This window comes from Amblyraja radiata, chromosome 5, assembly GCF_010909765.2.
Source record: "Amblyraja radiata isolate CabotCenter1 chromosome 5, sAmbRad1.1.pri, whole genome shotgun sequence".
Classification (NCBI taxonomy): Eukaryota; Metazoa; Chordata; class Chondrichthyes; order Rajiformes; family Rajidae; genus Amblyraja; species Amblyraja radiata.
The window spans coordinates 22,733,932-22,761,488 of record NC_045960.1 but is presented as its reverse complement, the minus strand read 5'-3'; the positions used below and the strand labels follow the sequence as shown (position 1 = coordinate 22,761,488).

Here is a 27,557-nt window from a genome sequence, read left to right as displayed (position 1 = left end):
GCAGCCTTTGAATCCCTGCATCCAGTAGATGTCATAGAGTGATACAGTGTGGAAACAGGCTCATCGGCCCAACTTGCCCACCCCGGCCAACATGTCCCAGCTACACTAGTGCCACCTGCCCACATTTTGTCCATATTCCCTCCAAACCTGTTCGATCCATATATCTGTCTAACTGTTTCTTAAATGTTGGGATAGTCCCTGCCTCAACTACCTCCTCTGGTAGTTTGTTCCATACATCCACCACCCTTTGTGGGAAAACGTTACCCCTCAGATTCCTATTAAATAGTATCCCCTTCATCTTAAACCTATGTCCTCTGGTCCTCAATTCACCTACTCTGGGCAAGAGACTTTGTGCATCTACCCGATCTATTCCTCTCATGATCTTATACTCTCATGATCTTATAAAACCACTCCTCACCCTCCTGCGGAATAGATTCCCAGCCTACTCAACCATTCCCTCCAGCTCACATCCTCTAGTCCTGGCAACATTCTTGTAATTCTTCTCTGTACCCTTTCCAGCTTAACAACATGTCTCCACCTTCACCCTCTCCTCCCTTTTCCTTCACTCCATTGCCTCCTTTTCCCCCCTCTATTAGCTGCCTCCATCCATCATCAACTTGCCTCTGCCTCCAAACTCCATCCCTCCTCCTCCCCTATCTGGCTCCATATGTCCATTGCCCTTTGCCCTGCTTGGTTCCCCAATGCCCCTTACTTCTATCTCACTCCCCCCCTTCTTTTTGTCTTGACCCGAGACACAAGCTATTCCTTTCCACCCGCAAATGCGGCCTGACTCGCCGAGTTCCTCCAGCAGACTGTTTGTTGCTCCAGACGCCAGCATTTGCAGGCTCTCGTCTCTCCACGTTCCCCTCAGTTCTCGCCAAGCATTCTCTTACCAAGACTTTCACATAAGATCCACTGAAGGGCAGCTACTCAACTCCAGCAGTGCCAACACTAAATATAGGATTAATGGAGTCTTGAGAAAAGCCTGGAAGGTTAAACTGGATTTTAAAAAAAGGACCTTATGAAATCAATTCTGTCATCCAGTAGTATCATGGCTGATCATTTACCTCAGCAACATTTTCCTGCACCAGGTACCCATTGAACATTGATTAATCAGTAGAAATACTAGTAATCGGGGAGTTTCGACCGCCCCGACGCGGGAGCTTCGATCGCACCAACGAGGGAGCTTCGACCGCCGACTGCGGGAGCTTTGATCACCCCGACGGATGGCTCGACTGCCCCAACCGCGGGAGAATAAAGAGGAAGGAGTTTGGATTTTTTTTACCTTCCATCACAGTGAGGAATGTAGGGAATCTGCTGTGGCGGATGTTTATGTTAAAATGTATGTAGTTGTGTGTCTTGTTGCTTTTATTTCGTATGGCTATATGGTAATTCGCATATCACTGTACCCTATTTGGTACGTGTGACATTAAAAGACCTTTGAAACCTTTGAAATAGCAATCCTGAACAATGATGGATTAAAGCAAGTAATGAGGAAAACTAGCAAATGTTACTGCTTCATGGAACAAGAAACAAATGTAAAAGTGGATGGGTTTTGCTTTATTATGTAGAGCACTGGGGAGACCACATCCGGAGCAATGCTCACAATACTGGGCTCTATTTAGAGAAGGACATAAATGTGTTGGAAGCATTTCAGAGAAGGTTTGTATGGAATGAAAAAGTTTTCCCTACAAGGAAAAGCTGCACTAATTGGAGTTTCGAAGAAGAAGAGGGGACGATAAAGATCCTGAGTGAGAAGCAAGAGGCTTCAGATGCTGTAATCTGCAGCAAAAATCAAATCGCTGGAGGAACACAGCTGGTCAAGCAGCATCTTCAGAGGCAAAGGAATGGTTGGCGTTTTGGATTGAAACCCTGCAACAAGGTGAATGAGGTGAGAATAATCCTTGTGCAAGAATCCAGAACTCAAGGTCATTATTTTAAACTAAGAGCTCAATTATTTAAGTCATTGTGTTACATAATACAGAAACAGGCTCTTTGGCCCAACTCACCCATACCAACCAACCATACTTGAACTAGTTGTCTGCATTGGGCCCATATCTCTCTCAACCTTTCCTATCCATGTACCTGCCCACATGTCTTTTAAACCTTGTTATTGTACCAGCCTCTACCACCTCCTCTCGCAGCTCGTTCAATATGCCCACCACCTGCTGGGTGAAAAACTTGCCCCTCAGATCCTTTTAAATCTTTCCCCTCTCACCTTAAACCTATGCGCTCTAGTTTTAGACTCCGCTACCTTGGGGAAAAGACGGTAACTATCCATCGTATCTATGCCCCTCATAGCTTTTATAAACCTCTCCAAGGTCATCCCTCAACCTCTTTTGCCCCAGTAAAATCTGGTCCAGCCGATCCAAGATGAGACAGCTATTTCTCTCTCGGTTAGTCACGAGTCCTTGGAATTCTCCACCTCGATGAGCAGTCAAAGCAAGGTCTTCAAATATTTTTAAAGCAGAGGTGGACAGAGTCTAGAAAAGCAGGGCTGATAGGTTTCTGGGGTAAATGGGAATGTGGAGGTGAGAATGTTATTAAATGGCAGAGCAGATTTGAGTGGCCAATCAGTGCTCCCAATTCTTTTGTTCATAAAACTAGTCAATACATTTAGAACAACAGTATAAATGAGGAAAGGGCAAATTTACTGAGATAGAGGGGGGAGGGAATGGTCATGAGCAGATTGGGCTTTTGAAGGCAATATTCTCAAGTCTTTCAACAGGCAGTTAAATACTGAGGCAGGATTAACAGATGAACCCCATAACCTCACTCATCTATACTTGTTTTATGAACTAGAATGAAGTACAATCTTGTTTTAATAAGGTATGCAGAGGATTTCACCACATGGTTTCATGATGACAAGGTCACCAGAGGTAAGCAAAAGGAGAGAGGTGAGGTGAAGTGAAGAGTCAAGGTGAAAGTTGTATGTATAGAGTTTGTGTGATTGTGAATGGCTGCCTGGGAAAGATGCAGAAATCAGTCATCAGATACACCCAGTGATCAGGCTGGACATTTCTCCATCGCAGGGGATAGACTTCTGACCGACATACACTACAAACCCACTGACTCACATGGCTATCTGGACTACATGTCTTCCCACCCTGCCCCCTGTAAGGACTCCATCCCCTACTCCCAATTCCTCCGCCTACGCCGCATCTGCTCCCAGGATGAGACGTTCCACACCAGGGCATCGGAAATGTCCTCGCTCTTCAGGGAACGGGGGTTCCCCTCCTCCACCATAGATAAGGCTCACACCAGGGTCTCTTCCATACCCCGCAACACTGCCCTCTCTCCCCAATTGAATTGTATTGTATCCCCGCACTCGCAACAAGGGCAGAGTCCCCCTAGTCCTCACCTTTCACCCCACCAGCCGGCAAATACAACAAATAATCCTCCGCCATTTCCGCCACCTCCAACGTGACCCCACCACTCGCCACATCTTCCCATCTCCCCCCATGTCTGCCTTCCGCAAAGACCGCTCCCTCCGCAACTCCCTTGTCAATTCTTCCCTTCCCTCCCGTACCACCCCCTCCCCGGGCACTTTCCGTTGCAACCGCAAGAAATGCAACACCTGTCCCTTCACCTCCCCCCTCGACTCCATTCAAGGACCCAAGCTGTCGTTCCAGGTGCGACAAAGGTTCACCTGTATCTCCTCCAACCTCATCTACTGCATCCGCTGCTCTAGATGTCAGCTGATTTACATCGGTGAGACTAAGCGGAGGTTGGGCGATCATTTCGCCGAACACCTCCGCTCAGTCCGCAATAACCTACCTGAACTCCCGGTGGCTCAGCACTTCAACTCCCCCTCCCATTCCCAATCCGACCTCTCTGTCCTGGTTCTCCTCCATTGCCAGAGTGAGCAACACCGGAAATTGGAGGAACAGCACCTCATATTCCGCCTGGGTAGTTGCGTCCGGATGGCATGAACATTGAATTCTCCCAATTTTGCTAGCCCTTGCTGTCTCCTCCCCTTCCTTAACCCTCGAGCTGTCTCCTCCCATCCTCCCATCCCCCTGCCCTCGGGCTCCTCCTCCTCCCTTTTTCCTTCCTTCTCCCCTCCACCCCCCATCAGTCTGAAGAAGGGTTTCGGCCCGAAACGTCACCTATTTCCTTCGCTCCATAGATGCTGCTGCACCCGCTGAGTTTCTCCAGCATTTTTGTGCACCTTGGACATTTCCATTGTTAGCTTGATCTGACTAACAGATTAGAACTGTGTGAAGATTTTGACCAGGCTTGACTTAAACCATTTGCATACGCAGGCCTTTGGTGCATTTACAGAAATAGGGACGGGTGATTTCCAAGTACAATTAGTTCCAAACAATGAAGGGTCCTTCTTTATTGTAGGACTTCATATTGTACTACTTCCCTTACCATGACAATGCCCAAGAGATACTCACTTGGCTCTAGTGTCTTCACATCTTCCAATTTGAATTCTTCCTGAGATTGTGTTGTCTATAAAATAAAATAAAAATTACTGTTGATTAAGTGAGGTTTCACTTTGCATAGCATCTGAGAGCAAATGCACATCTCCAGGCAGAACAATCTTACAATAGTATCAACTCCAATAGTACAAGAGTAGCAACACACAACCAATTATATACAGTTGAAGTTCAGTCACAGCTGCAAAGGCAAGTCCGGACAACAATTTACACCTACAAAGATTCCATAAACAGAAACATAAATAATCCCATTTGGAAGGGTGAATTGAAAGATAAATATTGGTTAGGAAGATTGGAGTCGTGCCATGGGATCTGATGATTTGAATGGTTGTCAAGACCAGTTTAACACGTTAGCACAGGCTCTCCAACAGTGGAACACTTACTCAGCATGGCACTAATTGTTATCCAGTGCGATGGCAATAAATCAGCTAAATAGAAACGTTGGCATGTTAGCACGCAACAAAAGCTTTTCATGTGACAATAAATAAAATAAACAACATTATTTGCTTTCATAAACTTGTGGCATGTGCTCAGTAAACCACCAGCCGCATCATGCCTTGCTTGACATTGATTTCAGGATGTGGCATGGAGTACATGCACCCAGTTTGTATCAATGGTACTGAAGTGGAGATGGTCAAGCTTCAAGTTCCTAGTTGTAAATATCACCAACAATGAGCGCAGGAGGGAACTGCAGATGCTGGTTTACACCGAAGATAGACACAAAATTCTGGAGTAACTCAACAGGTCAGGCAGCATCTCTGGAGAAAAATAATAGGTGACGTTTTGAGTCGTGACCCTTCTTCAGTCTGAAGAAGGGTCTGGTCTGAAGAAGGGTCTAAATCCAAAACGTCACCTATTCCTTTTCTCCAAAGATGCTGCTTGACTCGCTGAGTTACTCCAGCATTTTGTGTCTATCTTCACCAACAATCAGGCCAGGATCACCCACCTTGACACCACGGCCAAGAAAGCACGCCAACATCTCTATTTCCTCAGAACAATAAAAAAAAATTGGAATAGGATCTTGATCAGCTGGGCAACTGTGTCGAGATATGGTTAATGGAGGATATGTGTGGGGTGTTTTTATTTTGGGAAGTCAAACCAAGGGAGGACCTTTACAGTGAACAATAGGGTTCTGGGAGTGTTGTAGAGCAGAGGGATCAGGGTAGGGGAACCAACTGCTAGAGGACATGGTTTTAAGGTGAGAGGGGAAAGATTTAATTGAAACTTGAGGGTAAACTGTTTCACACACAGAGCGGTGGATATATGGTACAAGCGGTCAGAGGAAGTAGTTGAGGCAGGTACAAGAACATTAAAAACACTTTTGGTGGACATCCGGCGGTGCTGTTGCTAGCTGCCTCCGCCCACAGTCTGGCTGTCTTTTTTAATTTTGTTATGTTTAGAGTGTGTTTTTTTTGTTTTTTTGTTTTTTTTCCGGTATTTTATGTGGGGGGAAGCGGGTAGGGTAAGGGGGGATCCGTCCTTCAGTCGCTTCCTGGCAAGGATGCGGCAATTATCCGAGTCGCGTCCTTGCCCCCCATCTCGCGGCCTACAAACTGGATTGGCGCGGCCTTTCCTGCCGGGGCCGGACCAGAGCTTCAGCAGCGGCGGCGAGGCGCTGGAAACATCGCGGAGCAGGCGAGGTCTTCCTGGGATCACCGCTTGGAGCTCCGGAGTGTTGGGCTGCTGCTTCAACATCGCTGAGCTGTGGGTGCGTAGCTCCCAACATGGACGGCGTTGACTTTAACATCGCGGAACCCTGGGACCCTTTGCCAGGGGTCGCCAGCACGAATCTCCGCCAGCGCGGCCTATGGACATCGGGAGCCGCGGACTCCAGTGGAAGGTGGCCGACGAGAGGTTCCCGGCGTGAGGGCCTGAACATCTGGCCGCTCGTAGCAGCGGCTACGGGGTGCTCGGGAGGCCCCAGCCACGGGGGAACATTGGGGAACATCGGCGAGGAGGTTGACTGGACTTTGGTTCCTTCCCTCACAGTGGGGAACTTTGGTGCCGCTGTGGGGATGTTGGTGTTGTGGACTACTGTGTTCTGTGTTTTGTGTTTCTTATATTTTATTTTTTTTATATGACTAAGGGAAAAATAATTTCATTGTCTCTTCATTGAAGACAATGACAATAAATTCAATCAAATCAAATCAAGGATAGGTACATGGATAGGAAAGGTTTAGAGGGTGTAATGTCTGCTGTACATTTACATTACAGATGGTGTGGGTAAATGGGACTAGTTTGGGTGGGGCATCATGGTCAGTATGGACGAGATGGACCGAAGGGCCTGTTACTGTTCTGTATGAGTCTATGTCACCAGTGACTCTTACCAATTTCTACATATGCAACATTGCATCCTATTTAGATGCATCACACCTTGTCGTCAAGTCAATTTTATTTCTATAGCACATTTAAAAACAACTCTCGTTGACCAAAGTGCTTTACATTAGTGCAGGTACTAACGTGCTACAAAACAGTGGTCATAGATCACTGTGGCAACCGTTCAATCCAGGTCCGCAAGAAATGAGTTGTCAGTGCAATCTCCATCCGCCGCATAAACTGGCCCTCCCCCCCATCGACTCCATCTACACTTCATGCTGCCCCGCAAATACAGCCGACATAATCAAGGTCCACTTACACCCGGTTATCCCCTCGTCCCTCCTCGGATAGAAAATGCAAAAACTTGAAAGCATGTATCAGAGTCAGTAACAGCTTCTTCCTGACTCTTGAACAGACCTCTCATATGCCAGGGTTGAGTGTTCCGATCTTCCAATCTACTTCATTGCTGCCCTTGCACTTTTTATGTCTGCACTTTCTCTGTAGCTGTAACACTATATTCTGAATGCTGTTTACTTTCTCTTTTGCACCTCCTGGTGTACTCATGTATGGTATTATTTGCCTGAATAACGTACAAAACAAAATTTTATTGTATATCGGTGGTACATGTGACAATAATAAACAGATACCAATAATTATTTTCTGCACCCTTTCCAGCTTAGTGGCATTCTTCCTATAGCAAGATGACCAAAACCACACATAATTCTCCATGTACAGCCTCAGCAATGTTTTCTGCAACTGCAAACTAACATCCCAATTTTTGTACTCAATACCCTGCCACAACACTATACTGTGAAATATTGCACATTCTGACTTGACGTTTCTCTTGCCGTTTTTGTTGTTTCCATTGTCGTTATCATTTATCTGTTACATTGGAGCTCCGCTCGGGCAGTGCGCCTGAAATTTTGTTGCATGTATTTACAATGACAATAAAGTGCATTATTATTATTATTATTATTATTATGAAGGTCAACATGTCAAAAGCAACTCAAAAGCAGCATGTCAAAAGCAGAGTCTGAAGCAAGGTTTCGACCTTTTGTGAGTATTGTGAGCAATTTTAGGCACTATATCTGAGGAAGGATGTGCTGGCTCTGGAGAGGGTCCAGAGAATGATCCCAGTTAACATATGATAAGCGTTTGACAGCATTGGGCCTGTACTCGCTGGAGTTTAGAAGGATGAGGAGGGGCCTCATTGAAACGTATCGAATAGTGAAAGGCTTGGATAGAGTGGATGTGGAGAGGAAGTTTCCACTAGTGGGAGAGTCGAGGACTAAAAGTCATAGCCTCAGAATTAAAGGGCGATCTTTTAAGAAGATTAGGAGGAATTTCTTTAGTCAGAGGGTGGTGAATCTGTGGAATTCTTTGCCACAGAAGGCTGTGGAGGCCGTCAATGGATATTTTTAAGGCAGGGGTAGTTAGATTCTTGATTGGTACGGGTGTCAGGGGTTATGGGGAGAAGGCAGCAGAATGGGATTAGGAGGGAGAGATAGATCAGCCATGATTGAATGGCGGAGCAGACTTGATGGGCTGAATGACCTAATTCTGCTCCCATCAATTATGACCCAAAACATCACCTATCCATGTTCCCCAGGGATGCTGCCGAGCCACTGAATTACTCCAGCACTTTGACTTTTTTGTAAATCAACATCTGCTGTTCCTTGTGTCCACATACCAAAAGCTTTCTTCACCACCATGTCTACCATGACACCACTCTCAGGGAACTATGCTCAAGTCAACCCAGATCTCTTAGTTCTGCAACCGTTCCCACGCCCTACCATTTACTCCAGGTACTACTTTCCCAGAATGAAACATCATGCACTTATCTTCATTAATCTCCCTTTACCATTCCTCAGCCCACTTACCCAGCCAATCAAGCCCCCCTGTAATTTTTGAAAACCTTCTTCATGCCACCTATTTCAATATCATCTGCAAACTTATTAACTATACTTTGTACATTCTCATTCAAAATGTTGATAGAGGTGATAAATAACAATGGGACTAGCACCAATCCCTGAGGTTTACCACTAGTCAGAAAAATATTCTTCCACCATCAACCACTGTTTCCGACCATCAAGCCAATGATGTATCTAGTTAGGTGGCGGTCCATGGATCCCATGCAACCTAACCTTCCAGGGGAACTAGGCAGAACCTTATCAAAGGCCTTGCTGAAGTCCTTATAGGCTATATCTGTGAAACATTTTAGGATGCAAAATAATAATATCTTAAGAAAGGGCACCAAAGCGCCTTAAGACAGCAGTTTTTTCTCTCAACCTATCCCATTTCTCTTATCCCCAACAAACAAAATATCTTCCCTCTTCATGATAGTAAGTGCAATTTTTTCCAACGGTATGGTTCCAGTACCTTGACCGAGTGCTATTGTTCCAGAAGTTTCTCAACAGTATAGCCCAGCTTAATTCTCTATCATCCACTCAAGAACCTTTCTACTGCAATCAGTGGGTAACAAAAGACCAATTTTGGAATCTGAGTCCAGGTCAGCGACAGCAAATGGAGCTCCATCTCAGCAGAAGCAATTTAATATTGTGGCTGTGAAAGGATGAGAATGGCACTTGGGAATGATTGATTTGGCTATGGGGCTCCATCCACAATACAAATTTGGGGGATTTTGGGCAGAGCAATTACAAATAAAGTTGAAATGCATCAACGATGGGAAGCTTCGTATATCTGTGGAAGATGATAAGAGTCATTTGAGACATAGAACATAGAATACAGGCTAGCTATGTTTGTTTTGAACATGGCCAACATGGAACATGTGCCATGGAACATGTGCCAACATTTCTTAGTCTTCGTAGGAACTAGATGTGTTGGTGTGCTTCCTAGGCCGTAGCGTCAATGGTTGGACTAGGACAAATTGGAGATGAGACTTATGCCCAGGAACCTGAAGCTCTCGCCCATCGATACAGAATGGGGCAAGTACACCAAATTAAACTAATCCCAGAATTATTTATTGACTGCATTGATCTATATCATTCCATTCCCTGCATATTCACGTGCCTGATTAAAAGCCTCTTAAGTGCCAGCATTGTATCTGCTTCCACCACCACCCCAGGCAGCACGTTCCAGGCACCCAACACTCGGTATAAAATAAACATGCCCTGCACATCTCCTTTAAACACTTCTTCTTTGATCTTAAACCCATGCTCTGAGGTATTTGATATTTCCACCAGGGAAAAGGTTCTGGCCATCTACCCCATAGATGTCTCTCATAATTTTGTACAGTTCGATCAGGTCTCCACTCAGTCTACAATACTCCAGAGGAAACATTCACATTTCTTCCAACCTCTCTTTATATCTAAGACCCTCTAATTCAGGCAGTATCTGGTAAACCTCTTCCGCACCCTCAAACCTTCTGAGTAACCATCCCAAATAGTAATACATCAAGTGTGACAATAAAAACAATTATCTACTCATTTTCGTTTAATATTCCGTTCATTTGAGTGAGGAGACCAGAAATAGATTTATGATTTACTAGTTGACTACTTGTGCCAAAGCATCATTTCTATATTTTATGAATCAGCTTTGGCAACTAAAACCTTCCACAAAAAAACACGAGTCAGAAACTTAAATGTAAGAGATGGGATTTGATTTGAGTGAAGATACAGAATAAAAGAGTTAACTAATTAAGTACCTGCAGAGCTGTGCTTCTTAATTCAAGGCATGTTGCTATTTTGCCAATCGTTTTCTGGGGAGAGAATAAACAAGTGTTATTAGGTCCCTTGGCACAAAGATTATATAAATGTTTACTGCAATCTTTCACGTTAGGCTTGCCAAATTAATGACATTTATATAAAGTCTAATGGATTTCAGCAAATTACCTGTCTTAAATTACTTTGAATCACATCTTTATCAAAGTAAAAAAGATCCCAAACAAAGCAACATTTCCAAATAAAACCCCAAATTAATAATCAGATAATAGGTAGTGTTTTGGAGATAACTGCAAGGAAAGGTTAGCCAGTAGACAGTGAGAATTCCTCACATCTTCTCCAACCTTTTAATCAATACCCGTGCCATCAGCTGGCAAACTAGGTTCACCTGAGGAATCCAAAGATGAAACCGTCTCAGATGCTGAACTTCACTGTTTTTCATAGTTGCTAACACGACTGCACTCCAAAAGATTTTTTAAAAAGGCACTTATTCCACAGCGAGTTTATTTTCCTTCTGCAACTGGCTTCAATTCAATCCAATTTCAATGATATCTCCACAACAACATTCTTCACTTGTTAGAGAGTGAATTGAAGCAGTTTATATTACCAAACAGACACACCCTCTTGGATTTCAGTTCCTGCTGTGAAATGTCTGTGGATGCAGTGAAAATGCTAATTGTCGAGAGCAAGAGCTCACAATGCCCATCACATGGCTCAAATATTCTTCCCAAAATTAAGCTGAATCGAATACAACCATCACCTCACATCGCATCACCAATACCACGTACAGTCCAAAAAAAATCTGTGTTTTTGCTTTCAATTATCTTACATGCAAAATCAAGAATTAGTTTTCCTTTATTATCTGCATTTTCACCATCGAATATGTATTTTCACTCCTAAACCTCTTCCGGCAGTAATACTGTACTCCAATACATACCACTTCATACCTGTCTGTATCTGCACGAGTCAGCATATTCCTAACTGCTCAAACTTGTCCTGTGCCAACCTGCAACTTCCCTTCATTTTCAAATTACTTTCATAAGCAAAGGTTTTGCTACTTCAGAATGATTTGCTGGCTGCAGAAATTATGGCCCTGCAGGAGTATTTAATGGATCATCATGGACCTACCGTGACATATTGAAAACATCCATTTATCTCATTTCTCTGCTTCCTATCTGTATCCATTTAATGCCACCATGATTTCAAACTTTTATATGTTTGCAACATTTCATACACTTTTCGGAAAAGAAAATCAATCCAGATGGTCTTTACTAAATCAACTGTCCTTAATTAGCCCATTCCTTTTTGAGCCTTCACTTAGTTTACCTATAGTGAGCTAAAACGGACTGGCTTATAGCTTCCTGGTTTGCAAGTTTTTTGATCTGCTTTCTCTGCAGCTCGAACGCCATATTCTGCAAGACTAAGGAGTTAGTTGGGGACTTTAGGAGGAGAGGAACATCCCTGTCGCCTGTCTCCATAAATGACGTGGATGTGCAGTTTACCAAGGAGTGCAAGTACCTTGCAGTTTACCTGGACAGTAAACTAGACTGGTCCAGGAACACTGAGGCCCTGCACAAGAAGGGACAGAGCCAGCTGTACTTTTTGGGGAGATTCCGCTACTTCAACATCTGCAGTAAGACACGCTCAGGTGAGAAGCCCTTTTCACTGCAACTCCAGTGTCTTCAAGGTACATCAGGCATCATGGAATACTCACCACAGGTTCAACTCCAACATCATTTAGAAACCTTGACATACTGCACACCTATCCAAAGGCATTCACTCCCTCCACTACCTGCACAATGACCACATGACGGGACATCACAACGTGCATTGCTGCAGCTGGTGAAGCCTTCATTGACCGCACCTCACAAAGCTGTGAGGGATCCAAGCAAAAAGGTGCACCTCTGCTGATCACCATCTGCAAGTTCTCCATACCACACACCATCATGATTTTGGAAAATCATTCTATCATTGGACCTAATTTAATCAAAATATCTTTCCCACAACATTGTGCAAGTGTCTTCGCCACAGAAACAGCTGCAGTTGAAGACAGTGGATCACCACCAAGTTTGATTAGGAATAGACAAAATAATTATCTGGCCAGCAATATGCAGATTCCATTAACAACTAATTTAAAAATATAAAACTTAACTTTCACATAGCATTCTTGAGGGAATGCTGCTTAGATTTGGTATCTAAGAGCAACTCTAGAAAATTGCCAAGGAGAAAGTTAGCACCTCCAAGACCACAAGGGTGAAGGAATAAAATAAAATAAAGGGAAATTGTAAATTAAATACAGATTTTTCTTCTTCCAAAAAGCAAAATATTCAGACATGACCAAAAAAATGTTACTCTAACATAAGGGCAGTAGATGATGGACTTTAGTAAGACCTTTTGCAGGGTACCACGTGGTAAGCTAGTCCAGAAGGTTAGATCACATGGGATTCAGGGAGAGATCGCCAACTGGATACAAAATTGACTTTGTGGAATAAGTCAGAGGATGGTATTGAAATATTGTTTTACTGATTGGAGGCCTATGTGTGCTGCAGGGATCTGTGTTGAGTCCACTGTTCTCACATATAGTAATGATTTGGATGACAATGCATGCAGTTAGCATGGCTAGGAAACAGAGGATGACACCAAAATTGGTGGTGTAGTGAACAGTCTACCTAATTTTAGTATAAGTATCTTGATCAACTGGGAAAGTTGGCAAATGGAATACAACTTCAGACACGTGCATGATGGTGTGGTGAAGAGGAAGTTTGGCACATTTTACTTCATCATTAACGGTATTGAGTACAGGAGTTGCAACGTGATGCACAGCTGCACACGACATTGGTGGAACCACAATTGGAGCATTGTGTGTTTTTCTGGTCACCCTGCTATAGGGATTATGTCATGAGGGGTAGAGAGGGAGAGGGAGGGGGGGGTAGAGAGGGAGGGGGGGGGTAGAGAGGGAGGGACAGTAGAGAGGGAGGGACAGTAGAGAGGGAGGGGGGGGTAGAGAGGGAGGGGGGTAGAGAGGGAGGGGGGTAGAGAGGGAGGGGGGGGGGTAGAGAGGGAGGGGGTAGAGAGGGAGGTGTCCCTCTCCACCATCCCTTCCCTTCACCCTCCTCCACACCCCACCCCCCCATCTCCCTCCTCCCCATCTCCCTCCTCCCCATTTCCCTCATCCTCCTCCCCTCACTCCCATTCCCTGCCCCAGGACCTACCCAGGTCGTAGAGCAGCGCCAGGGCCTGGAACTCGGCCTGGTTCTCGTACTCGACCCGGCCCTGGCTGTAGATTCCAGCCGTCAGCTCGGCCGCCGCCTGTGCTGCAGTCCAGTCGTCCCTGACCCCGGACCCAGACTCGTCCTTGGCTCCAGTAGCAGCTTCTTTTTTGGCCCCAGTCACAGCCCCATCCCAAGCCCCAAGCTCGGCTCTCACTCCAGCGCGAGCACCAGGCTCGGCTCCAGCCAGGGCCTGCGGCACCACCCTCGCCACCAGGTGTCGGGCGTCGGCAGCCGCCGTGCGAGTGCTGGAGTGCCCCTCCCCCCCGGAGTGTCCTGTCTTGCCTTGCGAGTCCATTGTGACATCACTCGGGTTTTTTTTTCGAGTGATTTTCGGGCTGTTTTTAAAACTTTAAACGATTAAAAGCTTCAGAAATATAGGTGGGAATGCGACTGGAAGATGTTTATCGCCTCGACGGGAAAAATGTGAGTAGAATATTTGAAAATGGGAAGACTGTGGCCTAGCACTTGGAAGAAAATAGGAATTAACCAGATATTCGCAGCCACACACACAGCCACACACAAGATTAGATTAGATTAGATTAGATTAGATTCGTTTTATTGTCATTCAGACCTTTCGGTCTGAACGAAATTTTGTTTCCCTGCAGTCATACATATAATTTAAAAAATGGCAAAAACACACAATCAACACAAATTTAACATCCACCACAGTGAGTTCACCAAACACCTCCTCACTGTGGTGGAAGGCAAAATCTTAAAGTCTCTGTCTCTTCCCTCTTTGTTCTCCCTCTGCGCCGAGACGAAGAGTTTTAGGATTATAGAGATATAATCATGATGGGGCACAGAAAGGATGAATGGTCTCAGTTTTTTTCCTAGTTTTTTTTCCTAAATAGAGGGAATGGGTTTAAAGTGAGGGGGGAAATTTTAAGACCGAGGGGCAATTTCTTCACGCAGTATAAAATGGGATAAATGAGCAGGCAAACCCATTTGCTTGCCCAGGTATCCCATTTTATGCCTGGGCAGGCAAATGTGTCTGGTCCAAGTATAAAACCTGATCAGTTGAACGAGGCGACTGAAGGTCCTTTTACCCCATGCTGTATGATTTTAGACACCTTACTCACACCTCTAGCATCTAATTAAAGAAATGCCAAGGAATACAAGCTAATTAATCTATTACGCATTCCTCGCAGCACAAGGTGCGGAGCCAACAGTATACACACTTGCAAAACTAATGAGAGTAATGCTTTAATTACAAAATTATATAGGTGCTGGATATTTTGAAGCAGAATAATGATCATTCAAATTAACACAGGCAGAAGCGTTTCATCTGCATTGCTGAGCCAATGAACACTGCAAGCAGCAAGACATGGATTATAACACACAGTGATGTGCACTGTCATGTGCACTGCTTACCTTTTGGTCCTCTGAGAGTTCAGATGAATTGGCTGTTGACTGCACTTCCTTCTGTAAATGCCTGGCTAATCTGTGTAAACATAATTTTCATAAAATGGTTATTCCTTAAAACTTCAGTGACACGCCAACCACAGCTGGGACCAGAACATCTCTCATAAAAGAAAAAATGAAACAGTATAGCATACGGAACATTAAATTCCACAAAATCATGACCCCAACAGCTCGGAAATGTTAGCAAGATATTTGGATGGCATCATGGTCTCAAATATTTTGCAATAAATTTTGATACTCGAATGAAAAAAAGATAAATCTCAGTAGGTTTAAAAACTAATAGAACAGTGGTCGCTGGTCCCAAAAGGCTCACCCACAGACAATTCAGTCACCTGCCCTGCCCAATTTCCAAGAGTAGATCAAGCTTTGCCCTCTCCCTTGTTGGACCCTCTGCAGATTGCAGTTTCCTGAGGAAACTTTCCTGAACACATTTGACAAATGCCATCTAAGCCCTTGGCACTATGACAGTTCCAGTCTATAATAGAACGTTTGAAATCTGCATTATGACAACCCTATTTGTCTTGCAGTTGCCTACAATCTCCTGGCATATTTATTCTTCTAATTCCAGTTGACTCTTTTGGGGGCCAATAGTACACTCCCAACAAGGTGTTCCCCTTTGTATTTCTCAGCTCCACACATATAGCCTCACTGGTCAAACCATCAGTAATGTCATCTCAGACTACTTCTCCTTATCTATCTCTCCTGTAGCATCCACTACCTCTGCAGCCAATTATTTTAAGACATTTGACTGGCGATCATCGGATCTAGGGGACTCGTTTGTCTTTGATCCCATTAGTAAGATCCCATATAATTATAATGCATGGAAACAGGCCCTGTGGCCCACAGAGCCCATACAGATCATCAAGTATCTATTTGTATACTAAGCCCCACATTTTCATTGATTGTACCAAACACGAGGGGCAATAATGATGTTAGAGGAAATCGAAGTATCCATGGGAAACCCATAGGGTCGCAGGGATAACTTCACACAGACTCCATGGGATATCAGGACTGGATCCGGTCGGTGAAGCTGCAAGTCAATGGGTCTACAAGCTGCACTGCTGTGCTACCTGTATCATTTGCCTCATGATAGTGATCATTTTGTCTGTCCCTCTCTTTTTCCCCTCAGAATTTCTACTGTCATTAGTCAGTCATTGTTATACAACATAGGAACTGCGAAGAGGATGCTAGGAGGTTGCAGGGTGACTTGGACAGGTTGAGTGAGTGGGCAGATGCATGGCAGATGCAGTTTAATGCAGATAAATGTTATCCACTTTGGCGGCAAGAACAAGGAGGCAGATTATTATCTCAATGGTGTCAGATTAGGAAAAACGAAGTGCAACGAGACATGTGTGCCATTGTACGCCAGTCACTGAAAGTAAACATGTAGGTACAGCAGGCAGTGAAGAAAGCTAATGGCATGTTGGCCTTCACAACGAGAGGTTTGAGTACAGGAGTAAAGAGGTCCTTCTGCAGTTGTACAGGGCCCTGGTGAGACCACATCTGGAGTATTGAGTGCCTTTTTGATCTCCTAATTTGTGGAAGGAGATCCTTGCTATTGAGGCAGTGCAGCGTAGGCTCACGATGTTAATCCCCAGGATGGCGGGACTGTCATATCCGGAAAGATTGGAAAGACTGGGCTTGTATTCAATGGAATTTAGAATGATGAAAGATTATAGAAACATATAAAATTATATAAAATGACTGAACAAGCTAGACGCAGGAAAAATGTTCCCAATGTTGGGGGTATCCCGAACTCAGGACACAGTCTAAGAATAAAGGGGAGACCATTTAAAACTGAGATGGGAAAAAACTTTGTGGAATTTGTGGAATTCTCTGCCACAGAAGGCAGTAGAGGTAAATTCAGTGGATGAATTTAAAAGAGAGTGAGATAGTGCTCTGGGGCTAGCGGAATCAAGGGATATGGGGAAGAGGCAGGCACGGGTTACTGATTGTAGATGATCAGCCATGATCACAATGAATGGCGGAGCTGGCTCGAAGGGCCGAATGGCCTCCTCCTGCACCCATTTTCTATGTTTCTATGTTTCAAGCGTATACTCAGCAACCATTTCACTGAACACTTGCACTCAGTCTGCCAAGGTCTACTGGATGCCCCAGTTGCTAACCACTTTAACTCTCTTTCCCATTCCAACACAGAACAATACAGCCTAGGAAAAGATCCTGCAGCCTACAGTGTTCATGCTGAACATGACGCTGTGGCGGCTCCCATGAGTCGGGCCATTTCCGCTATCGAACCCCTCGGCACAGGAATAGATGAGTCCGGGGGCGGCCCTAAACTACAGGGATAAAGGGCAGGGGTTTAGGTGCAAACAAAGATCCTATAGCGGAGCACGATAGGCCACTCCTGCGAAATGCAATGGGCTGACGTGTAGTACGCTACGGAGGGGATCCTGGGCATTTTTCCCCGCCCATTTTAGTAACCGGAGCCTACCCGACCGTCTCGCAGTGTAATCAACGTTGCGGGGGAACAGTTTGTGTGTGTGATATAGGGTTAGATTCATAATTCTGTTAGTTCATACTTCTGTTAATTCTTGTCAAGAATAAAATTTGACTCTGGTAATTGTCTTTTTAATGTTTTTTAAATCATTTCTTTTTAAATGGCTCATAAGCTGTGTTTGAGTTGATTTTGTAGTAACCGGAACCTACCCGACCTGACTGCCAGGGTAATCAACGTTGCGGGGGAACAGTTTTTGTGCGTGATATAGGGTTAGTTTCATAATTCTGTTAGTTCATAATTCTGTTAATTCTTGTTAAAGAATAAAATGTTTATAAACACACATACATGAATGTGATATAGATGTATATAATCATATAACACACAATCATATTTCTTCTGATTTTTATATCCAATGATGAACTTTATTTCAGACTAGACAAGGGACATTAAATAATAAACATTGTAAACCTCCCCGCAACTTCACACACCAGGCCCTATCCCATCCCTCAACTCTCCCCCCCCCCCAGGCACTCCCACGCCTCCCCCCACACTACAATGTCTCCCCCCCCTCCTATGCTGTAGCCCACAACCCCACATCTCTCCGCATGCTCTCTGCACCCCGGCCCCTACCCCACCTTTCTCTCCCAAAGATCTTATAGTGGAGCTCCGCTGATAATCCCACCCCTCAACTCTCCCCCCCCCCCCCCCCAGGCACTCCCACGCCTCCCCCCACACTACAATGTCTCCCCCCCTCCTATGCTGTAGCCCACAACCCCACATCTCTCCGCATGCTCTCTGCACCCCGGCCCCTACCCCACCTCTCTCTCCCAAAGATCTTATAGTGGAGCTCCGCTATAAGATCTTTGCTCTCTCCCTCCCCCGGCCCTACCCAACCCTCCTGCACCACCACTACCCCACTTGCACTACTCCCCTCCTCTCTCCCCGCTGCCCCGGGCCGCGCACCCCCTCTCCCCGCCTAGGCCCCAGGTCTCCCCGCTTCCCCCGGGCCGCGCACCCCTTCTCCCGGCCTAGGCTCCAGGCCTCCCCGCTGCCCCGGGCCGCGCACCCCCCTCTCCCCGCCCAAGTCAAATTCCAAAGCGAGGATACGGGAGCGGAGGCGGAAGCAAAGATCCGATCTTTGGCCGGAAGCAAGATGGCAGAACAAGATGGCGGAGGCTGGTTGCTAAAATGGGTCCTATAATCACCCATGAATCTGCCCATGACCGTACTACGTGTTTTGCGTAGGAGTAGGCCATCTTGCTCCGCTATAGGATCTTTGGATGCAATCTCCCTCTTGCAGACTCGTCTGGTCAAGAGCAGGACAGCGATTAAAATACCTCCCGAAACACCTGGCTCCTCGTCTTCATTTCGGGATTATCATCACGCTACAGCGCCAAGTTAAACTAATTTCCTGTCTGCGTGTGACATATCCCTCAATTCCATACATATTTATGTTCTCATAAAAATCTCTAAATGCCACTACTGAATCTGCCTTCTCCACCAGCAGTGCGTTCCAGACACCCAGCACTCTTCAAGTACAGAACATGCCTGGCACTTCCAGGTCTTTCCGCTTCCCTACCTCTCTTTTCCAGTGACCTCCTCCGTACTATCAGTCTGAAGGTCTCGACCAGAAACATTGTGCATTTCCCTCCACAGATACTGCCTGCCCCATTGGGTCCCTCGATTTGTTTTTGCTCACTATTAAGTCCTGCTCTTTTGGGATCCAATCAAGGGGAAGATGTGGTAGAGGATCTCTCAAGAGGACATTTCCAGGAATAGTCCACTGCAAACACTTCCTGCAAAAGAAGTTGCACACCCATTTCCTGTTTTGAGGAAAACACCTTTTAGACCAGCCAATTTAGAGTGGAAACATGTTACGAAGATACTGGCCACAAGATTAACAGCTACTGTATACGGGATGGTTTTTTAAACCAATATGTAGAAGAACCGACTAGAGGACAGGCCATCCTAGACTGGGTATTGTGTAATGAGGAAGGATTAGTTATCGAACTTATTGTGCAAAGCCCTTTGGGCAACAGTGACCATAATATGGTGGACTTCTGCATTAGGATGGAGAGTGACATGGTTAATTCAGAGACTAGGGTCCTGAACTTAAAGAAAGGAGACATGAAACGGGAATTGGCTGGGATAGACGGGCAAATTATACTTAAAGGGTTGACGGTGGAGATGCAATGGCAAAGGTTTAAAGATCGCATGGATGAATTCCAAAAATTGTTCATCCCTGTCCGGCAAAAAAATAAAACGGGGACCGTGGGTAACGAGGGAAAGCAAGGATAGTGTTAAATCCAAGGAAAAGACCAGGTTAAATTGGCCAGAGGATGCAGCAAACCGGACGACAGGGAGAAATTTAGAATTCAACAGAGGAAGACAAAGGGGTTAATTAAGAGGGGGGGGGGAAAGAGCATGAAAGAAAGCTTGTGGGGAATATAAAAACTGACTTTAAAAGTTTCTTTAGATATGTAAGAAGGAAAAGATTAGTGAAGACAAATGTAAGCCCCTTACAATCAAAGGCAGGTGAATTTATAATGGGAAACAACGAAATGGCAAAACAGTTAAACAGTTAACTATTTCCTTCGCTCCATAGATGCTGCTGCACCCGCTGAGTTTCCCCAGCAATTTTGTGTACCTTCGATATTCCAGCATCTGCAGTTCCCTTTTGAACAGTTAAACGAGTACTTTGGTTCTGTCTTCACTAAGGAAGACACAAACAATCCATCAGAAATACTAGGGGACCGAGGATCGAGTGGGAGGGAGGAACTGAAGGGAATCCACATTAGTCAGGAGATGGTGTTAGGAAACCTGTTGGGACTGAAGGCAGATAAATCCCCAGGGCCTGATGGTCTACATCCCACAGTACTCAAGGAGGTGGCCCTAGAAATCGTGGATGATTTGGTGATCATTTTCCAATGTTCTCTCGACTCTGGATCAGTTCCTGTGGACTGGAGGGTAGCCAATGTAACCACACATTTTAAGAAAGGAGGGAGAGAAAAAATGGGGAATTATAGACCAGTTAGCCATACATCTGTAGTGGGGAAGATGCTTGAGTCGATTGTTAAAGATGGAATAGCAGTGCATTTGGAAAGCAATGACAGGATCGGTCAAAGTCAGCATGGATTTGTGAAGGGGAAATCATGCTTGACTAATCTTCTGGAATTTTTTGAGGATGTAACAAGTAGAATGGATAACGGAGAGCCAGTGGATGTGGTGTATCTGGACTTTCAAAAAAGCCTTTGACAAGGTCCACACAAGAGATTAGTGTGTGAAATTAGAGTACATGGTATTAGGGGTAGGGTATGACATGGATAGAGAACTGGTTGGCAGACAGGAATCAAAGAGTAGGAATTGACGGTCCTTTTCAGAATGGCAGGCAGTGACCGCAAGGCTCGGTGCTGGGACCCCAGTTGTTTACAATATATATTAACGATTTAGACGAGGGAATTAAATGTGGCATCTCCAAGTTTGCGGATGACACAAAGCTGGGTGGCAATGCGAGCTGCGATGAGGATGCTCTGAGGCCGCACGGTGACTTGGATAGGTTGGGTGAAGGGGCAGATGCATGGCAGTTGCAGTATAATATGGATAAATGTGAGGTTATCCACTTAGGAACCGTGTGTGCTTGTACATCAGTCACTGAAAGTAAGCATGCAGGTACAGCAGGCAGCGAAGAAAGCTAATGGCATGTTGGCCTTCATTGCGAGAGGATTTGAGTTTAGGAGGAAGGAGGTCCTACTGTAGTCTCCTAATTTGAGGACATTATTGCCATTGAGGGAGTACAGCATAGTTCACCAGGTTAATTCCCAGGGTGGCGGGACTGACATATGATGAAATAATGGGTCGACTGGGCTTGTATTCACTGAAATTTAGAAGGATGAGAGAGAATCTTATAGAAACATTTACAATTCTTAAATGATTGGACAGGCTAGTTGCAGGAAAAATGTTCCCGATGTTGGGGGAGTCCAGAACCAGCGGTCACAGTTGAAGAATAAGGGGTAGGCCATTTAGGACTGAGGTGAGGACAAACTTCTTCACCCAGAGAGTTGTGAATCTGTGGAATTCTATGCCACAGAAGGCAGTCGAGGCCAATTCACTGGATGTTTTCAAGAGAGTTCGATTTAGCTCTTAGGGCTAAAGAAATCAAGGGATATGGGGGAAAAGCAGAAACGGGGTACTGATTTTAGATGATCAGCCATGATCATATTGAATGGCGGTTCTGGATCGAAGGGCCGAATGGTCTACTCCAGCACCAATTTTCTATGTTTTCTATGTTCTATGTTTACATGTGAACTTTCTGAATCCAAATTAGGTAAACCTTTTCTACTAAATAAATAGTTCCTGTCACATCTGCTGAAATGGAAGCCTATATACATACGATTGCACCATCATTTAATAAATTTGCTGTATGTAATAAAAATCCATATCAAGTCCAACATTATTTACCCAGTACATATTCAGATTTTAAAATTTGGAACTCAACTCACAATCTCAATTTTGTACCTACTTACAGATCCTCCTGAAATATCTCATAAGATCACATGTCCACATCGATTACGTTTTAAAATTCCAATACATTATCCTGCCAACAATAGTCCAAACACTAAGTTCCACATATCAACTTGTGCAGCACCAGAGTGGCATGGGATGCAGAAAAGGCCTGACGCCCTCTATCAAAAAAAAAATATCAGAGACTTCAATCCAAACTCCTTACAACTGTCCCTATACTTCCTCCCTCAACCAACAATATCCAGGGACCTCGACAGTCCTTTAAGGTGATGCAGAGGTTCACTTGCACCTCCTCCAACCTCATCTACTGTATCCGATGTTCTCGGTTTGGCCTCAGCTAGCTCTAGCGCAGACTCGGCAAGCATTTCGCTGAAAACGAACACTCCCTCTGCCTCGGCCTACGTGGTTTCCTAATTGCAAAACACTTTAACTCCCCTTCCCATACTGATCTTTCTGTCCTGGATCTCCTCCATTGTCAGAGTGCGGCCAAAACGCAAATTGGAAGAACAGTACCTCATATTTTGTTTGGGCAGCTTTCAACCCAGCAGTATACAATGATTTTTCTCTAACTTCAAGTAACCCTTGCATCCCCTCTCTCTCCGTCCCTCCACCACCCTATTCGTACAAGTGTTACTGTCGTCCTGTTGAGTTCCACCGTCTATATAACTCGTTATCACCTATTCCACAGCCAACAATGGACCATTGTGGGCTCCACATTTCCTTGATTATTGTTGCTTTTTACATATCTTCCATTCATTTGTTGCTAAGTACCTTCTATATCTCTCGTCCCCTTTCCACTAACTCTCAGTCTGAAGAAGGGTCTTGACCTGAAACGTCACCTATTCCTTTTCTCCAGAGTTGCTGCCTGACCCACTGAGTTATTCCAGCTTTTTGTGTCTATCCCCCAAATTAGCAGCAGGAATCGGACAGATCAATTCTTGGGGAATAGGAGGATGGGGGGGGGGGGGGGGTCTGGGAAGTGATGAAGTGTCTCACGTGAGGCATATTAGCGTATTTAATAAGAGGATAAAAAAAACATGCGAGGCAACCATTTACAGACCAATTTATAAAACATATATTGCATTGCATAAACATTCCAAAGCCACAAATCGGGTTGGTGTCGTCGATCAATTCTATAGATCTAACGCAGGTGTTGCTGCATTTTCCAAATGCCAGGGCATTGATCTAATTAAAATACACATTTAACTTGTAAAAATACATTTATAGATTTAATTCATGTGGTATACTCGTCAATCTTCAAGGAACAAACGTGTAAGCATTCGTTTCAAAGCAGATATGCCAACTTTATTCCAAGCATTCAAATGCAACTATTCTCGTTGAAAACTGAGCGAGCATCAACAGATCCTGCTCTCTCCACCCACAACAAAAGAGGGTGTGGATGCAGAATGAAGTGAACATGGCTCTGCCACTTCCAAATCCAAAGACTGGAATTACGTTCAGCATTTATTTATTTTTGCCAAAGTTCCAACTCAATCCTCCATTGCAAGAATTCCTTTTCAGAAAAGTTGGTCAATAATCGTTCATACGGTTAATTGAACAGGATTAGTAGCAACTCACATTTGGTACTCGTCGATAGCTTCCACTAATTGCCCCCAGGAATCGAAGTCTGTACCCTTTTTGAAACTTGCGTGCCATTTTTGTATTGTTTTATTAATATCAGTCATTTTAAAATGATGTTCGTATATTATCGTTCCAAGCGATACCGGGTTAACATTTGGGCTCGGGTTTATAAACTATTCCACGCGTAACATCCCGACTCCAGTCACAGCCTCCAACTAGTGACCAAACCCTTCTGAGCTGTGCACAGCAGGCGATCCAAGACCAACCTAACCTGACAGCCCCCTTACCCCGCCCTCGCCATAATGCATAATTCCGATTGGTCGTTCGGACCCGTCGGATGGCCTTATGAGCATCTGATTGGTGCATTTGCCTGTCAGTTAACTGCTCCCCTCCCTGGGTTGAAGTTCGCGTCACGCACTTCCAAGCTAGGTTGAGGATGCGCGTGACGTAACGCCGAGGTGAGGTAACGGTAAACAAGTCAAACAGCGAGCGAGCGAGCCCGCCCGACGGCCGCGCGCCCCAGCGCAACAGGCGGTCAATGAGAGCGCTGCACGCTGCGATGGCGCCTTGACAACCCAGCCCAGCCCAGCCCAGCCCAGTGTGGCATTAGCTCACCGCGATAAAATAGGCTGAAGTCAACCATCATTTTGTGAAAGGGAGATCTTGCCTGACGAACGTGCTGGGATTCTTTGATGAAATAAATAAGTAAGAAAATTATAGACAAAGGAGAGTCAGTGGATGTGGTTTACGTGGATTTTCAGAAGGCTTTTGATAAGGTGTGCAGGGAGGAACTGCAGATGCTGGTTTACACCAAATATACTAGTATCTTTGGTTTACACTGAAGGTAGACACAAAATGCTGGAGTAACTCAGCGGGACAGGCAGCATCTCTGGAGAGAAGGAATGGGTAGGGAGAGGGAGACCAGAGATATGAGGAAGGATAATAGACAATAGGTGCAGGAGCCATTCAATGTGATCATGGCTGATACAAGCCCAGCCACTCCATTCTCTCAGCATATGACAGTCCGGCCATCCCGGGAATTAACCTTGTGCACCTACGCTGCACTCCCTCAATAGCAAGAATGTCCTTCCACAAATTTGGAGACCAAAACTGCACACAATACTTCAGGTGTGGTCTCACTAGAGCCCTCTACATCTGCAGAAGGACTTCTTTGCTCCTATACTCAACTCCACTGGTTATGAAGGCCATGTATGTATTTAATGTTTCTTTGTGTGTTTTGTGTGGGGGGTGGTGTGGGGGGGTAAGGGGGAAACCGCTTCAGTCGCCTCCTCCATGGAGAGGCGACTTTTTCCAGGTCGCCTACCCCGTGGCCTAACATCAAGGATGCGTCTACAGATTAGATTAGATTCGTTTTATTGTCATTCAGACCTTTCGGTCTGAACGAAATTTTGTTTCCCTGCAGTCATACATGTAATTTAAAAAATGACAAAAACACACAATCAACACAAATCCAACATCCACCACAGTGAGTTCACCAAACACCTCCTCACTGTGGTGGAAGGCAAAATCTTAAAGTCTCTGTCTCTTCCCTCCCCGTTCTCCCTCTGCGCCGAGGCGACGGTTCAAACTCCGCGGGCGGTCGCTGCCTCCGCCACAGCTTCGGGGCCGAGTCGGGTCTCCACTGCTGCCGCCGCTGCTGCTGCCGCCGCTACAGCTCCAGGGCCGAGTCGGGTCTCCACTGCTGCTGCCGCCGCTACAGCTCCAGGGCCGAGTCGGGTCTCCACCGCCACCGCCGCTGCTGCTGCCGCCGATGGGGACGGGGAATACGACCGAAGAAAAAGTCGCATCCCCCGAAGGAAGAGACCAAAGCATGTTTCTCCCACACACACACACAACTTAATAAAACAAAATTAACTAAAACATGACAAGTAACAAAACGAAAGAAAAAAGCCCAGACGGACTGCAGGTGGGCCGCAGCTGTTAAGCCCGGGATCCCTCGTGGGGGACCCGGGGGAAGAAGAAGCCATCACTGCCGGCCCGCGGCCGACTTCTACCGCGGGTGCGGCATGGACTTACCATCACCCCTGGAGGGGAGCTTCGACCGCTGGCCCTGCAGTCTACGGTGCTTCTGGCCGCGGCGGGGACTTTAAATCTCGACCGCCGGCCAGCGGCCTACAACAATATAAAGCCGCGGTCTCCGGTGAGGAAGAGCCGATCCTGGACTGACTGGACTCTGGTCCTGTACACGGGGGGGAAATGGAGGAGGACTGGCCAAATTTTTGTGCCTTCCACCACAGTGATGAATGCTGTGGTGGATGTTTGTGTTACAGTTTTATTGTGTGTTCTTTATTATTGTACTGCTGCTGACAACCCAAATTTCCACCAACCCTGGTTGTGTGGCAATAAATTATATCTATCTATCATCTATCTATGCCATTTGCTTTCTTCACTGCCTGCTGTGCCTGCATGCTTACTTTCATTGACTGATGAACAAGGACCCCAAGATCCCGTTGTACTTCCCTTTTCCCAATTTGACATAATTTAGATAATAATCTGCCTTCCTGTTTTTGCTACCAAAGTGGATACCCTCACATTTATCCACATTAAACTGCATCTGCCATGCATTTGCCCACTCACCCAACCTGTCCAAGTCACCTTGCATTCTCATAGCATCCTCCTCACAGTTCACACTGCCACCCAGCTTTGTGTCATCTGCAAATTTGCTAATGTTACTTGTAATCCCTTCATCCAAATCATTAATATATATTGTAAATAGCTGCGGTCGCAGCTCGAGTCACTGTGTGAAAACGACAGATCAAAGCAGACATGTTCAGGGAAATTGTAGAATGGTTAATTGTTGGCTGACGGGAAGATCCCAATGAGGCATACAAACAGTAAAATTAATCAGGAGGACAATAGACAATAGGTGCAGGAGTAGGCCATTCAGCCCTTTGAGCCAGCACTGCCATTTAATGTGATCATGGCTGATCATCCCCAATCAGTACCCCATTCCTGCCTTCTCCCCATATCCCCTGACCCCGCTATTTTTAAGAGCCCTATCTAGCTCTCTCTTGAAAGCATTCAGAGAACCTGCCTCCACCGCCCTCTGAGGCAGAGAATTCCACAGACTCACCACTCTCTGTGAGAAAAAGTATTTCCTCGTCTCCGTGTTAAATGGCTTACTCCTTATTCTTAAACTGTGGCCCCTGGTTCTGGACTCCCCCAACATCGGGAACATGTTTCCTGCCTCTAGCATGTCCAAACCCTTAACAATCTTATGTTTCAATGAGATCTCCTCTCATCCTTCTAAACTCCAGAGTGTACAAGCCCAGCCGCTCCATTCTCTCAGCATGTGACAGTCCTGCCATCCCGGGAATTAATCTTGTAAACCTACGCTGCACTCCCTCAATAGCAAGAATGTCCTTCCTCAAATTAGGGGACCAAAACTGCACACAATACTCCAGGTGTGGTCTCACTAGGGCTCTATACAACTGCAGAAGAACCTCTTTGCTCCTATCTTTGTGAGACCTTGCGACAGTGAAACTAGTCGGAGAACTAGGGTGGGGGAGGAACGGAGAGTGAGGCATGGCAAGGGTTGCTTGTGCTTAGAGAAATCAATATTTTACCGCTGGTTGTAAGCTGCCCAAGTGAAATATGAGGTGCTGTTCGTCCAATTTGCCTTGGGCTTCACTCTGACAGTGGAGGAGGCTCAGGACAGAAAGTCAGTATGGGAATCGGAGGGGGAGTTAAAGTGTTTTACCTCTTTGCCCCGAAAGGGAGGCAGCAATATGCACACCTACAATGAAACGGAAACAAGTAAAAATCGCATATAAGAGCTCAAAGGCTCCAAGTGGTATTCGCTCATTCACCAATGAGATACAACTTTGTAGCGTGTCTGGCG

The 27,557-nt window shown here is 45.5% G+C and overlaps 1 protein-coding gene across 2 annotated transcripts in view; it reads right to left on the bottom strand.

Moving 5' to 3' along the window:
• The window catches only part of aida (axin interactor, dorsalization associated), a 45,768-nt gene extending 21,821 nt beyond the window's left edge, over positions 1 to 23,947 (bottom strand). For both annotated transcript variants that reach the window (XM_033020756.1, XM_033020757.1), the window contains exons 1-4: positions 23,693 to 23,947; positions 15,085 to 15,154; positions 10,426 to 10,479; positions 4,404 to 4,458 (exon numbers count right to left, since the gene is read on the bottom strand). In XM_033020756.1, coding sequence (XP_032876647.1) covers positions 4,404 to 4,458; positions 10,426 to 10,479; positions 15,085 to 15,154; positions 23,693 to 23,799 — 286 coding nt within the window. In that variant the 5' untranslated portion in view covers positions 23,800 to 23,947. The remainder of the gene's footprint in view (positions 1 to 4,403; positions 4,459 to 10,425; positions 10,480 to 15,084; positions 15,155 to 23,692) is intronic.
• Positions 23,948 to 27,557: the final 3,610 nt, after the last annotated feature.